Source organism: Onychostoma macrolepis, chromosome 15 (assembly GCF_012432095.1).
Source record: "Onychostoma macrolepis isolate SWU-2019 chromosome 15, ASM1243209v1, whole genome shotgun sequence".
NCBI lineage: Eukaryota > Metazoa > Chordata > Actinopteri > Cypriniformes > Cyprinidae > Onychostoma > Onychostoma macrolepis.
In genome coordinates this window covers 13,350,735-13,365,229 of record NC_081169.1, presented here as the reverse complement: position 1 = coordinate 13,365,229, position 14,495 = coordinate 13,350,735, and the positions used below count along the sequence as shown (strand labels likewise).

At 36.3% G+C, this 14,495-nt stretch overlaps 1 protein-coding gene across 6 annotated transcripts in view; it reads right to left on the bottom strand.

Moving 5' to 3' along the window:
- Positions 1-7,331: 7,331 nt before the first annotated feature.
- Positions 7,332-14,495, bottom strand: part of cadm1b (cell adhesion molecule 1b) — a 182,842-nt gene continuing 175,678 nt past the window's right edge. For all 6 annotated transcript variants that reach the window (XM_058745272.1, XM_058745271.1, XM_058745269.1 and 3 more), the window contains 2 exons: positions 11,417-11,542; positions 7,332-11,331 (listed from right to left, as the gene is read on the bottom strand). In XM_058745272.1, coding sequence (XP_058601255.1) covers positions 11,213-11,331; positions 11,417-11,542 — 245 coding nt within the window. In that variant the 3' untranslated portion in view covers positions 7,332-11,212. The remainder of the gene's footprint in view (positions 11,332-11,416; positions 11,543-14,495) is intronic.

Here is a 14,495-nt window from a genome sequence, read left to right as displayed (position 1 = left end):
GTTACAATGTACAAGACCTAAATCCTGATTCCCTTGTGATCATTGAATATCCTAAAGCACTTATTGTTAATTGGTGGAATGTCAGACCCGTCTATTAAATGTCAATTGCTTTAAGTATTTTTAAATCATTGTTTGACTGGTAACAGATTTTCACGTCACTGTTGTCACTAGAGAGTTCTGGATTTCTTTGTTATGTTTCTTAGTTGCTAATGAGACTAGATCAGACAAATGCCCTTCACCGGACTGAAATAGCTCTCAGACAGATTTTGCCCATTTCCCCTCTGCAGTTTAGGTCTACTTTTATAGTGTAATACTTAGATTAAGGTATAGTTCACCTAACAATTTTGTCATCATTAACTCACCCTCAGTGAGTAAACTGTAACACTTTACAATAAGGTTTCATTTGTTAACATTAGCTAACTACATTAGTTAACACGCACTAATATTCTACAATACTTTTACATTATCTTAATATTAATTTCAGAATTTACTAATTCAGTTTTAATATCAAAAGCTGTATCTGTTAATATTATTTATGCACTGTTACATGTTAATCATGTTACAGTACATAATGCATGAACTAAACGTTAACTAATAAGACCTATTGTAAAGTCTTATGAGGGTACATTTACTGAACACAAGGAAAATAATGACAGATTTTTCATAAAAACCCACACTGTAAGAGTTGAGTTTTCTCAACTTGTCGTTTTAAGTTTATACAACAAAAATGTGAGAATCTCCCACAAAAATAAGTTGAGCAAACTCAAAAATCTGCTGAAGCTGGTAAAAAAGTTTTTTTAAGTTCGCTCAACTTTTTTTCTTTTTTTTTTTACAGTGCACTTGCATGAAATATGTTAAGGCCACTTATAAAGAGAGTTCACTTTCATGTGTTTCTTAAAAAAGTGCACTTATGTCAAATTAAATTACATTTTAAATCATGTTTTAATAATCATGGTTTTGTCATGATTTAAAGAAGTAAACTTATTGTTGATGTGTTGACGCCAAAGCACATATTCACTATTACTTTTAAAGTTAATATATTTAAATGTATTAAATTGCTAATTTATCATTACAAATGAGTAATCACAAATATATATTAGCCATGACATGCAAGTTTCAATAGAAATGACATTAAGGTATATTTTACTGTTTGTCAGTACATTCGGCAGTAGGCCTACACTTAAACTATATTTCAAAGACGGTAGATGTAAGTATGAAATTACATATAAAGATGTACTTAAGTTCTACATAAGCAGGTTAAAAAAGCACTCTAAAGTTCAGCTAGATATATACATCTATATATGACAGTATGTCAAGTTCAGCTCATCGTATAGATAACACATTTTCATTTAATTGCAATTAACATGAAGTCCAGTGTCTGAAAGCATTACAATCAGTTTGCTTTTAAGTATAAAGTATTAAAGTATATTATTTGATTTGTAATATTGTATTAACCATCTCCCCTAACACAGTTCACAAAATAACCACTAAATAAACTCATGATACATTTTTGTTGGTGCTATATGGACTATGCTGACAAAAGGGTGAAGAAGTAGCCTATACAATGTGAAGCTTACACTGGCAACGTTTCTAGGAGAAAACTGATTTCATGTTAAGTGATCTAATTTTCAGCAGTAAGAAAAAAGTGTTTTAAAGCTTGTTGTTTTGCAGAACATCGCAGTTATATATGATATGAGAATAGTAAGACCTGTAGTAAGGGAGTACATGCTATTTAAGGAAAATGTAATTATATTTTCAGAATGACATAATTTTTTCTTTCAAACCTAGTCTGTGGGGTAAACGCCTCCAGACGGCATTCCTTCCCACTATCATAATTACAGTAGTTACCATGTTCTGAATATCACATCTTTTGTTTTTAATTTATGTAATTTCCTGTAACTAGGTGGTTGAATAAAAATATTTGAACTTTATTTAAAAAAAAAAAAAACTCAAGTTTGCATCAGCCATTTACTTGGCTAGCCAGTTAGCATCAGCTAACAATATTTTTCAAATAGGCTGATTTTTAACAAGGTCCATTTATAAATATTCATATTAATCTATGGTTATTTATCTTGTCTTTTTCATTTTAAGCTAAAACTGCTTGTACACTGATTTTGCTGTGAATGTATTGCTTTGTCAGAGTGGGGGCATTTTACGCCACCTCTGGGGCAAAACACCCCCTTGGTACAAATCAAATTTTTGTTGAAAATCTAATAACAATGAAAAACTTTGGACATTTTTCATACTTGGTTTATAATTCATGTCATTGTCACTGAAAACTATTCTAGACGCATTTAACTTTTGTTTAAAAGGGATCTCTTTAAAATCTGCCATTTGTTATGTTTTGGAGTCTTTCTATGTATTAGTTATTAGTGTAAATGTAACATTTCAAGTTGTCTGTCACCCTAATTGAGACATTGCCCCCTATATATAGCTTCAAAGCAGTTAGCTACTTTTGTTTTGAGCAAGTGGATCTAACTGCTTTTTTTGAGTAGTAGCTTAACTGCAGTTGAACTACTTTAATTCATGAGTAGCTTGTCTTGACAAGCTATTTCAAAGTAGCTTCCACAACACTGTTATCAAGTAAAACCCATTAGGTGAAAAACAAGAGGAGAAACTGCATCGACTGCACAATGGAAACGCTTGACTACATGCTCCAACAATGCTGTCTTTATAGGTGGTAAACTCCTTCTTTGCCTGTGTAGACAAGTATACTTCCTTTAAAACCTTAATTAATTTGAAAACCAATTAGACTTTAACAATACCAAATAAGATGGCTAAAAGATAGGCGGTTAATACAAGCGCTGTGAGATTTGATTCTGCCAGTTAAACTTTCAGACAATAGTGGATGTGTCAATCTCAGATAACAGTGCCAGTGACTCAGCTCTTTTAGTCAGAGCTGTTTGTGTGCAGGGAGACATTGTACTGCCGCTTTCCGCTAGACCGAGTCGCACACACAGGGAAAGCTGTAGGTAGAGATCGGTTACGAGCTTTTCAATAAAATCAATTCCACATCCTATCGAAACTAGCGCTCTCTGAAGGGAACAGATCGCTGATAAACTGCACAGTCAAACGTGACATTTACAGCTGAGAAATATTGCCTTGTATCTGAAACATAAAACATGCCTGGGGGGACATTGTCCGAGAGTGATGTATGAGACTAATGCTTGCATTGGTTAATGTCATGTTGGCCATTTATCAAGGATTATTTTCGGAGCCGCCGCAATCTTTTGACGTGCCATTTGACATGTAGCCAGTGCAGAGAGTTTTCCCGCTGTTGCGCCCCAGATGTGTTTCTTGTGGTTAATAAAAAGGCCGGTGTAGTGTCAGCTCATGTAGCCTCCGGTCCATAACCCCAAGTATCAATTATTGCCATACAGTTTTTTGAGAAGTTTACTTTCTTCTCTCCCAGATATTTTGTGGCTCACCACATACTGTGATGACTCACCAGCAAACCTCGTATTCCCACTGAGCCGAGGCAGGCTGCCTCTCCCACTGACAGCAGCCATGGGAAAGATCAAGCTCTCAAACACACAGCCAGTGACAGCGATGAAGATATTTATTTGCTGCCTGCTCCGTCTGAGAATGTGGGTCAGGGGCAAGGCAGTAGCACACCCCCAGCTAAGCTGCCTGCTGCAGCTCCTCACGCACCTAAAAGTAACATTAACCCTATGTTGCCAAACAGGGAAGGATGCTGCGCTCCTCTGTTTGGGCACAATGGTGTGGTGAGACATTTGTTCTGGATCTGAACACAATCTGAGATGGTTCACATGTTCTCGGCTGATGAGTCAGTCTTAAAGAGAAAGTTCACTCAAAAATGAAAATTCTGTCATGAGTTACTCACCCTCATGCTGTTGCAAACCCGTAAGACCTTTGTTCATCTCGTATTCTCGTAGCTTCATAAAATTACAGTTGGACTATTTGGACTATTTTAACAATGTCCTTACTACCTTTCTGTGCCTTGAACGTGTCAGTTGCCTTGCTGTATATGGAGGGTCGGAAAGCTCTCGGATTTCATAAAAAATATCTTAAAGGTGGGGTAAGCGATTTCTGGTAGCCAATGTTGATATTTGAAATCACCAAAACAAACACGCCCCTACCCCAAAAGGGTCTCGCCCCTATTTTGATAGCTCCGCCCCACACATACGTAACATTACGCAACCCAGGCAACGATTAGTTCTGTGAAACAAAGTAAAACCAATGTTACTCACCTATCGAGGAGAAACAAAGCAACCGTGGCTTCCGATTGCATGCCTTCCCGCTCCATTAGTTCTCTCCAGCGCTGGAAAGCTGATCCGATATTTACACGGGTCGTACTTATTGTAACACCGTGTCTACACCGGACGCGAGTGGCGCGGTGCGACAAAATATTATAGAACTCATTATAACCCACTAAATCCTGTCTACACTGGATCCCAACAGTAAACTGCTGCCGCAGTATGGGTGTGGAACGACAAAAGGGTGAGTTATTAATGACAGAATTTTCATTTTTGGGTGAACTATCCCTTTAACTTACCATTTTTCAGTTAATTTTTGTAGGCAAAATGCAGTCATTTCAATAGGAATCTGCACAATCTGGAATTTTGCTTGAGGCACATAGATTTACCCATGCAGATTTCGCGACTGGTCATGTGGATTTGTTGCGTCGACCAACAGCTTGGTTTGAAAGTGACTTCTGTGCTACATACATGGATACACTATTGACAAGAGACAATGGACCTTTTTGTCTGCAAAATGTCACTAATACGATCGTACCTTTAAGATGCAGCCACACTTACCATTATTCAGCGAATTTTCATTACCGAAATACCGAAAATGTCATGAGAGGGTCAAAGATTTCGCAACAACTTCAAGCTGGTCACTTGGACTCTACGTGTTGACCAACAGAAAGCTGCTTGGTTTGAAAGTGAATTCAGTGAGCTGTGCTTCATTGCTACACTATTTGACAAAAGAGAGTGGACCTTTTTTGACTGCAAAATGTTATTGAACCTTTAAGATGCAGTCAGATTTACAATTGTTCAGCTAATTTTCATGGGCAAAATCCAGTTATTTTAATTGGAATTCATGTGAGCAGGAATTTTGTGAGGGCGTAAGATTTCACAACGACTTGGATCCGCCATGTTGACCAATAGAAAATGCTTGGTTTGAAAGTGAATTCTACGTAAGCTATGAGACATACATTGCAACACTATTGACAAGACAATGTTCCTGCAAAGGTCTGATTGTACCTTCAAGATGCGTTCACATTTACTGTTGTTCAGTGAATTTTCATAGGCCAAAATCCAGTCATTTAAATTGGAATCCACGTGTTTGGGAAGTTTGCGCGAGGGTGATCGATTTCCCCATGCGTATTTCGTATAGAGTTAAATTTGGCTGCACAGATTTGCTGCTTTTAATAACAGAAAGCTGCTTGCTTTGAACCTGACTTTTGTGTGAGTTGTATTACATACATGACCGTATATTGAGATAATCAACCTTTTTTCTTTCTGTGAAACGTTGCCAATTGTTTTTACACAAAACTTTGCCAATGATGTGTAAATGACATTGTTATTTTTGCTGAACGCTTTCTGCAAAAGAAGAAATGTTTCTATGTTCATACAGTGAAAGTCAATGGGGTCCAGTGTTGTTTGGATGTGAGAAATTAATCCAAATTACTCAATCACTTTGTGTCAAATTAAAACATTGAACAATGCACATATGCTAAATCAAGTGGCGACACTATGACTTGGCACATAGGTAAAATTTCACAGGCAAAAAGATCCATTGTTTTTTGATAACAGTGTGATGTACAGTATCAATCACATCTCACACAGAAGTCACTTTCAAACAAGTAGCTTTGTGTCAACAAGATGAATCCGTGTGACCAACTTGAACCTGTTGCAAAATCTGTCGCCCTCACATAATTTGTGGATTCCTTTTGAAATGCCTGGATTTGTCCGTGAAAATTCTGTGAACACTGGCAAATTTGCACAGTTTTTGTGTATTTTTTAATCTGAGGGACATTGACATTATCAACTATAGTTAGTGATGATAATTCCTGTAGTGTAAACAGTAGCACATGGCAATAAATTTGCCAAGGTCAAGGCCGGGTCTGATTCCTAGAGAATGGATGAACTGATCAAATGTAAAGCAATTTGGATAAAAGCGTAAACCAAATACATAAATGTAATTGACAGCATGTAACAGATGCTTAACTTAATTTAACACAAAGGTGAATCAGTGGGATGATTCTGGAAATCACCTCTGTGGCTCTTACAAATAATAAATAAGCGGTAGTACTGTAGCGCAGCTACGAGAAAACTGTGTGGTTCTTCTATTAAGACCACAATTTTTTCACCCAGGAGGATATTTACCACAGCACTGAAAGCATTAAAGTTATAACACTTGTATTTTGCGCTGACCTACACTTCCTAAGAATTTATGACCAATCAATGACCCTCTCGAGAGGAACTTCATGCATGAACTTAAGAACAGCAACTGAGAGACCGTATATAAATAACACCAGTGCTTTTTCTCATGGGCGGTTTTGCCTTTTTCATTAGGCAGAGATGTTCACAGTTATGCTTATGAAATGCACTGAAAATTAATAAAGAGTTGAACTGAATAATGTAATCAACACAAATGTGTTCTTACTTCACAGTAAGCGAGAGGAAGGAGTTGATGCAGATGTTATCCACAGCGTATCAGCTGTAACATTTTACAAGACAGTGTCCATGTTACACAAGTTACAGTAATTATAACTAATTTGAACTAATTTTATACATATTCTGAATGTTGCTAAAGGGCTCTGGGTGGTTTCATGGTAGTTGCTAGGGTGCTCTGATTGGTTGCTCTGATAGTTAATATCTAGGGTTTGCGTTTGTTTAAAATCCTTAATGCTAAGAACGAGCAATGTTAATAGTACTGCTTTCCTTAGCAAGCACTACTAATTATAATTGGATTAAATGGATTAATAGTTTCTTATTAGTCATAAAGGTTCTTAGGTGCCAAAAGTAGAACAAAAGTGCAAGTCATCTGGCAAGTCTCCTCATTCCAATGCAACACAAGCTCAATTATACACTAGCACGCTGCTGTTTCTGCTCAGTTTTTCCTCATGTTTCACTTATTGTAATTAGGTTTGGCACAGAATTTCACAACATATGTTTACAGCATTGCCAAACCACGAATCTCGATGAAATGTGCTATCAGGTAATTCAGTCTCAGTATGACAAATGAGACTATTTTAGCAATTAGAAAGAAATCGAATGTTTCTATATAAAAAGGTCTACACTTCATGGACACTTCATGTGACAGTAAACGTATAAAACACAATTAAACTGCTTTTTGAACATTAATACCTCTTTTTATTAAGACAGTACTGCTCCATTTCTGTAAAAATGTATTTTCATGGTCAAATACAAAGTGTAATCGGGAACATGTAAATAACTTTAATTACACAGGAATACAAACTACAGAGATGAGAAAATATCTGACATAAAACCTATGGAAACAATGAAGAATGGCTCTGGTGGTACAGGTTGTCTAAAAATGGAAAATGCATTGTAAATGTATGCACTAAGATTCACGTCTTAGATTTATTTTCTTTAAATAAACCTGTCATCTGCTGTGACCTATCTATACAAAGTAATATGAACATTTACACAGTGCACAGCATCTGAAGTACAGATAAAACATGTCGAACATGCTCTATTCTGCAGGATTTTTTGATAATAACTTAAAAGTCTTTTCTTTCAGATATGGGGCATCACTTTTGCATTCTACCTGAGATGCAAAAAATGAATTCATAGACAGACCTGAGACAGGGCAGAATCAAACCTACACTGAAGGTATGTTTGTGTGTGCATGTTTTTATTTTCTCTTCAGGTTTGGGCAGTTTTAGATCACTTACCATTTCACTTGGAAATATTAAAGTAAACATTAGAAAAGAAAGGAAAGGAGTGATCTGGCTGTATAGGTTGGTGGATCCACTGTGGAAACCCTCACCATCTTATGACTCTTTGTAGCCCTCACTCCATATTTGACATGTGAAAGTTGGAAATAGCTTCATGCCATTACAATTATAGTATGATAATTGAGCGAAATGATATAGTATATATTTATAAATTATTTTTTTTTATTCACATGCTTGGAATGTCAATTGGATGCACATATTGATCTTTTTTTATGTACACTACAGTTCAAAAGTTTGGGGTTGGTAAGATTTTTTTATGTTTTTGAAATAAGTTATGTTTACCAAAGCTGTGTGTATTTGAATAAAATAATGTATTTATTCCTGTGATGGCAAAGCTGAATTTTCAGCAGTCTTCAGTGTCACATGATCCTTCAGAAATCATTCTAATATGATGATTTGGTGCTTTAGAAACATTTCTTATAATTATCAGTTTTGAAAACAGTTTTGAAGATGCTTAACATTTTTGTGGAAACTATGATGCATATTTTTAATTTTTCAATAGACTGTTGAAAAGAACAGCATTTATTTGAAATATAATTTTTTAAACATTATAAACGTCTTTACTGTAACTTACTGTCAATGTCATATTTGTGGAATAATAGTATATATAAAAAGAAAGAAATAAAATCTTTTAAACCCCCAACTTTTGAATAGTAATGTATGAACTTGGGGCCAAAGTTTTTTTTTAGGGGCCATAATTTAACTTTCATTTACTTCGTTCTCAATCAGTTTAGTGTTGTAGGCGTTCAGAACATGATTTGTTTAAATAAATCTGCTGCTGTATAAAACCACAAAATTCTGTACAACACACAATGACAATCAAAAGGAAAGTTTCTTTCCATATAACCAAGTATAAAGAGTGGTATTAGCTACAAGAGCCTCGCACGAATATACCATAATTTATTAGCGTTTCAAATCTAAATAATGCTCACCTGTCAGATAATCTCAGGAATAACACTAAGAAAAACAAACAAACAAAAAATAACACTTGATAATACACAAATTCATGTAAACGCTATGACCAAACAATTTTGTCACAAGGATTTTACAATGTTAACCGCACTCTCACCATAACTCCAAAATGCCCCCATGTAGTTAATCACAAACAATACGCATCTGTCCAACTGTCTAGGACGCTGAATGAAGGCCAAAGATATGAAACAATGCCTGATATGAGCGTAATATTTCACCAACTATATACTAACTCTACGATAATGTAATAATTTCACGTTCTATACATTTATAATACACTTAGGAGTGAGGAAACGTAATACGTGTCCCTGGTAAAATTCTCCCTCGCATACATCACCTGAAAATAAAGCATGTTTGATGAGATAAACAGAACATTCAGGACTCACTTTTATAAACTATTGCATTATTGTAGAGTTATTACATTCAATCTGGCATCTACACATAAACTGGATTGAAGGAATCGAGAATAAGAGCTGCTAACCGAAATGTGTTGGAGGGCACAACTGTGAGTATGGCTTACAACATACAGGCTCCATCTATTTCATTTAGTACGAAAGTTTTTTTTATGTCACTATGAGAAGCGCACAGAAGCACTAACAATATTCGGAGAAACTCACTGACCTCGACCTCATACTGAGCCTACTGAATGAGAACAAGCTAAAAATGAAAGCTATTTTACACTCTGATAGATATGTTGTGTTTCGTAGAAGGGGACATCTTTGTGACGGCCTTCCTGTACAGCTGAGCCAGGTGCCGATCTGCTCTTCTTTGCTTTGGCATTCAATTTTAATGCTTGGGCGTTAATTACAATAAATTAGTCTGTGAGTGAAGCTGGTATATGGATAATGCGATACAAGCCGGAATGAATATCAACACAAGCCGATTATAATCACATACAGTATATCTAAGGAACGATTAGGGCTGTCAATCGTTTAAAAGTTTTAATCAAACCGACTATAAACGTATGCTGATGAATTAATCAAATTAATTCAAATTAGGCATAGGAGGACAATATACTGTTTGTTTCATTTCCATATCATTGAATATAAGTCAATCAGCCTACAGTCAACAGTAAATCATTTTAGAGCTTGTCTTGTCTGGTTGTTCAGTCTGTGATATTTTGTTGAAATGGAATTTTTTTTTTTTTTTTTTTTTTTTGACACCTCACGCCATGAGCACCACATTTTAATGCACCATGTGAGTAGTTAAACTTTGAAAAACAAATCTTGACATGAGTAAACAGGGTCAATTTAATTATTAACCCATAAATTAATTAATTAATTAATTAATAAATATCATTACATCTTTGGGGAGTTACATTACTTAAACTATAAATGATCTATTTTTTGCATGTTCATTGCACTTTGAATACAATTTTTTCATATATATATATATATATATATATATATAAACAGTGCTGCAGTTTTGATATTTATTTTTTTATAAAAACATTAAAAGATTATGCCTAACAATAATAATAATATTATTATTATTTTGAATGAATAAATAGATTAGACAAAATGTGTAATATCATTGACAAAATTTATATATAGATCAGGGGCATTATTGACTTGACTATTTTTTATATTTAATGGCACTGAAGTAATGTGTTCAATTGACAGCCCTAATATCAACACAAGCCGATTATAATCACATACAGTATACCTAATAAATAATGCAACAACACAATACTGCTGCTGAATGTTGTTGGCCACAACAAAAGATGTTTCTCTCTTCTCTAAGGGACTAAGGAGAGCAACAGGCAATTTGCCAAATAAATTACTTGGAATCAATCCATGAAAACAACCCAAGCGATCGTTCTGTGACCGAATCTTACATCGAAACTTTGTGTGTGGCTTTCTTTCAGACCTGCAGACAGAATGGCGTGAGAGAGAGCGTGAAGATGTACTGGCAATTAAAACCGAAATGAAACGAAAACAAAACAACTGTGGGTTCAGACTGTTCGAGAGACAGTAGCTTGTGGGTGTCCTGATGAAAGTGGGAACTTCAGTAAGAACAGAACAAGGCACAAAATTCTTAGCAAATGTTTAAACTGAACAAAACCGGCCCCAGCAGGAGGTGTTGGATGGTGAAGCGGTCTAAAATTGAGCTCTCCTAGTGCTCTGCCATCCCACACCCCGTCCGTCTCGATGGCAGCACCTTCTCCTCACCGTCTCTTCAGCTGCACAGGTGTGAATCCAGCCTGATTGAATCCCACAACCCCTACCTCCCAACCCAGCAGTCCACAGTTTGCTGTTCAGCACAGGAAACTAGCAGGTCTAGTCAGAGTTAAATGTAGTACTCCTTCTTGTCATCCGAATTGTTGTGTCCCCCCTCTGCGTTGATGATGGCAGTGTCGGCGTCCGCGGCATCGTCCGCTCCTTTGGCTTCGTGGGTAAAGTAGGTACCTTAAAACAGTAACTTTTGTCATTTCCACAGATAAAAAAACAACCCAAAATCAAGCCGAAGCCAGAGTCATGCCTTTTGATTTACCTTTGTGTCTTGCAAAATATCGTCCGAGAACAATCAGGAGACAAAGCATGGCGAACACAACCACTGCGACAATGCCACCAATGACGGCATGATCAATTTTCTGTGGCGCTCCATCTGCTCTTGAATCTGCGTCAAAGAGAAACACAAATGTAAAGAAATTAAGGCACCTTGTCGGTTTGTCATTCCCTGCCAAACGATGTTATTCTGCTTAAAATAAATTCATTAATGCCATCTCCCTAATACATTCACAGTCATCCTAATTCAAATCAACACATGCCTGATAGCACCAAAAATGCAATATTTAGACTAAAAACACCTCTCAGGGAATCTGGCAGACGGTTTTCACATGCTCTTGTTTGTGACATTTCCTGTAAATGTGTAAATCGCATGACACAGACTAGCAAATACTCAAACACAGTTTGTTTGGTTTGATCCTGAAACATCAGCTGTCTGAGCCAACACTGACACTGGGGAGATAAAGTTGCCACCCTAAGATAGATAGATAGCATTTATCCACATAAAAGAGAGAATGCAAATAACAGTTCTACCAATCACTATGGTAAAACACCCCCAATATGCATTTATAAAGACTGGCTTTTTTTGCTCATTTAGGCTGCATTTATTTGATAAAAAAATCAAGTAACAGTAATACTGTGAAATATTATTAGAATTTAAAACAAGTTTTCTATTTGAATTTTAATATGTAATTTATTCCTGTGATGGTAAAGCTGAAACTCCAGTCTTCAGTGTCACATGATCCTTCAGTAATCATTTTAATATGCTGATTTGGTGCATGCGGAAACCATGATAACCTGATAGAGACGTATATTAGCACCATATTGATTACTGGCTGACATTAGAGATTTATTTGTTTGTTATTTTATGGTGTTGGTCTATTTTGGTGCATTGGCACCAAATATCCATTTTTGATGCTGGACATTATAATGTCATTATTCCTAAATTCACTTGAGGCTTTTATAGTGAATGCCTTCAGCTTTTAATATTTTATTTTTAAATTATTTTTTGCTGGTGCATTTCTCCATTTATGTATGTAGCAAAAGACCTTTATTTGAGCTTTTGGTGCAGTGGCTCGTATGGTTGAAGACATGCTTTGTAAGAGAATAAACCCTGCACACATTCTAATTACACATTAAGTTTCCTGATGAAGTGCCTAGCAACCAAACCACAAGAAAGAATGTAGACCTGAGAGCAAGGACTGAAAGTGCCTCAACAGAACCCACACTGTATATTCCCCTCAATATTACTCATTCAGTTTTGTAATCAATAGCTTTTCATCAGGCATAAGAGCGATAGAAGCTGCCCTTTTCCATTTTCAGAATCAACACAAGCTAAAGCTTCAGTGACCGACCTACCGTTTTTCATCAAACCACATCTGATCCACAACCAGCGTTTCTTTGGATTTAATAAGAACATGTAGAGCTCTAACCAATTAGCCTACCTAGCACATTAAATGACTGAATACATGTCAATGCCGACGACGGCGTGAAAACAAGATCTTTTGATAAACCCGTTTCTGCCTGCAGCATACCAACAGATCCAGCCCAGCAGGATGACACAGTCTACTAAGATGCAGCTTTGATATGAACCACAGAGGTTTCTGCATTGATATAGGACAGGGAAGCCCTGCATTGCATCATGTTGCACCAGAGGCACCTCTCATGGCTCTGGCAGCCTGTTCCCAGTGCTAATTAGCATGAGACTAGGAATGAACACAGCGGAGAGGAGCACTGTCACATTCCATTCTCTCCGCAGTGCCGCCCCCTCCCGCTCTCCGCCGGCCCGGTTCCGCCCCTCCTCCCCCTCCTGCCTCCTGCTTGACACCAGCAGATAAATTAGCTGTCCAGGGGCATGGATATCTTTGCCTGCTGGAGGAAATTTTGGGGTGAACACAATTTTCAGTGACTATAATGCACACGTGTAATGGAAAGCTCATGTTAGCATTTAAGGCGAGACACTACAGGCAAAAACGTTGTTTTTCATGCACTGGTCAATTTTGAGATTTGGGGCTATTTGGCTTTTCATAATGTGTTTATTCAGACTAGTGGGAAGAAAACATGCAAAATACACTTAAGTGTTTATTGTATTGTACCATATCTATTTGCATCTGTAGATTTCAGTTACAATACATATCTTTAAAGGCTGTTTTCTCAAAATGAGGCAGAAATCTCCACTTCAGTAACACTTACATGCACCAAACGGTTTTGACAGAGGGGGTTTGATTATATATAATATTCCTGATTTTATACAACATTTTATTCCTAAAAACATGGTGAAAATGATTTATTCCCCCCCCCCCCCCAAGTCGACAGTATTTTCTGATTTAGGTTATAAAAAGAGATATCAAAAATCCCTTCTGTAAACACCTTTGACTCTAGTATGTCAACAAAATGAAACAGGAATTTTGAACCTGGCTTTATTCGATGTTCAGATTTCTGTTCTGGAAATTTATTTCAATTAGTACATATTTAATTAGATGTCTCACTTGCATATTTAAACATAACATTTCAGGGGGGAAAAATTGTAATTTTTATAATACTTTTTTCATGTAATCAATCAGCCTAGGAAGTATGGTGATATCTATTAGTTTATTTATTTTTATTTTATTACCCTATTCATCTGGGGTGTCTTGTCTCAAAGGAATATATCACTCAAAAATGAAAATTTGCTTAAAATTTACTCCCTCCTCAAGCCATCCAAGATGTAAATGATTTTTTTTTCTTCATGGGAACAGATTTGGAAAAATTTAGCATTACATCACCAACTGATCCTCTGTAGTGAATGGGTGCCGTCAGAATGAGAGTCCAAACACTGATAAAAACATCACAATAATCTACAAGTAATCTATTAATAAGACGTGTTTAAATTTGAAGTGTTGCTTCTAGCAAAAATACGAGTCCTCTAGCCATAAAGTTGCTTTTTCTAGCAAGAAAGCCATCTTGTCTGAATCAGGGGAGAAATATGCACATATCAGCACTATTTACAAGCACAAAACGGTCCAAAACAGCTATAAACAAATATCTCGGTGGATTCGGTCAGTGGACCTTTTTTCACCTGACGA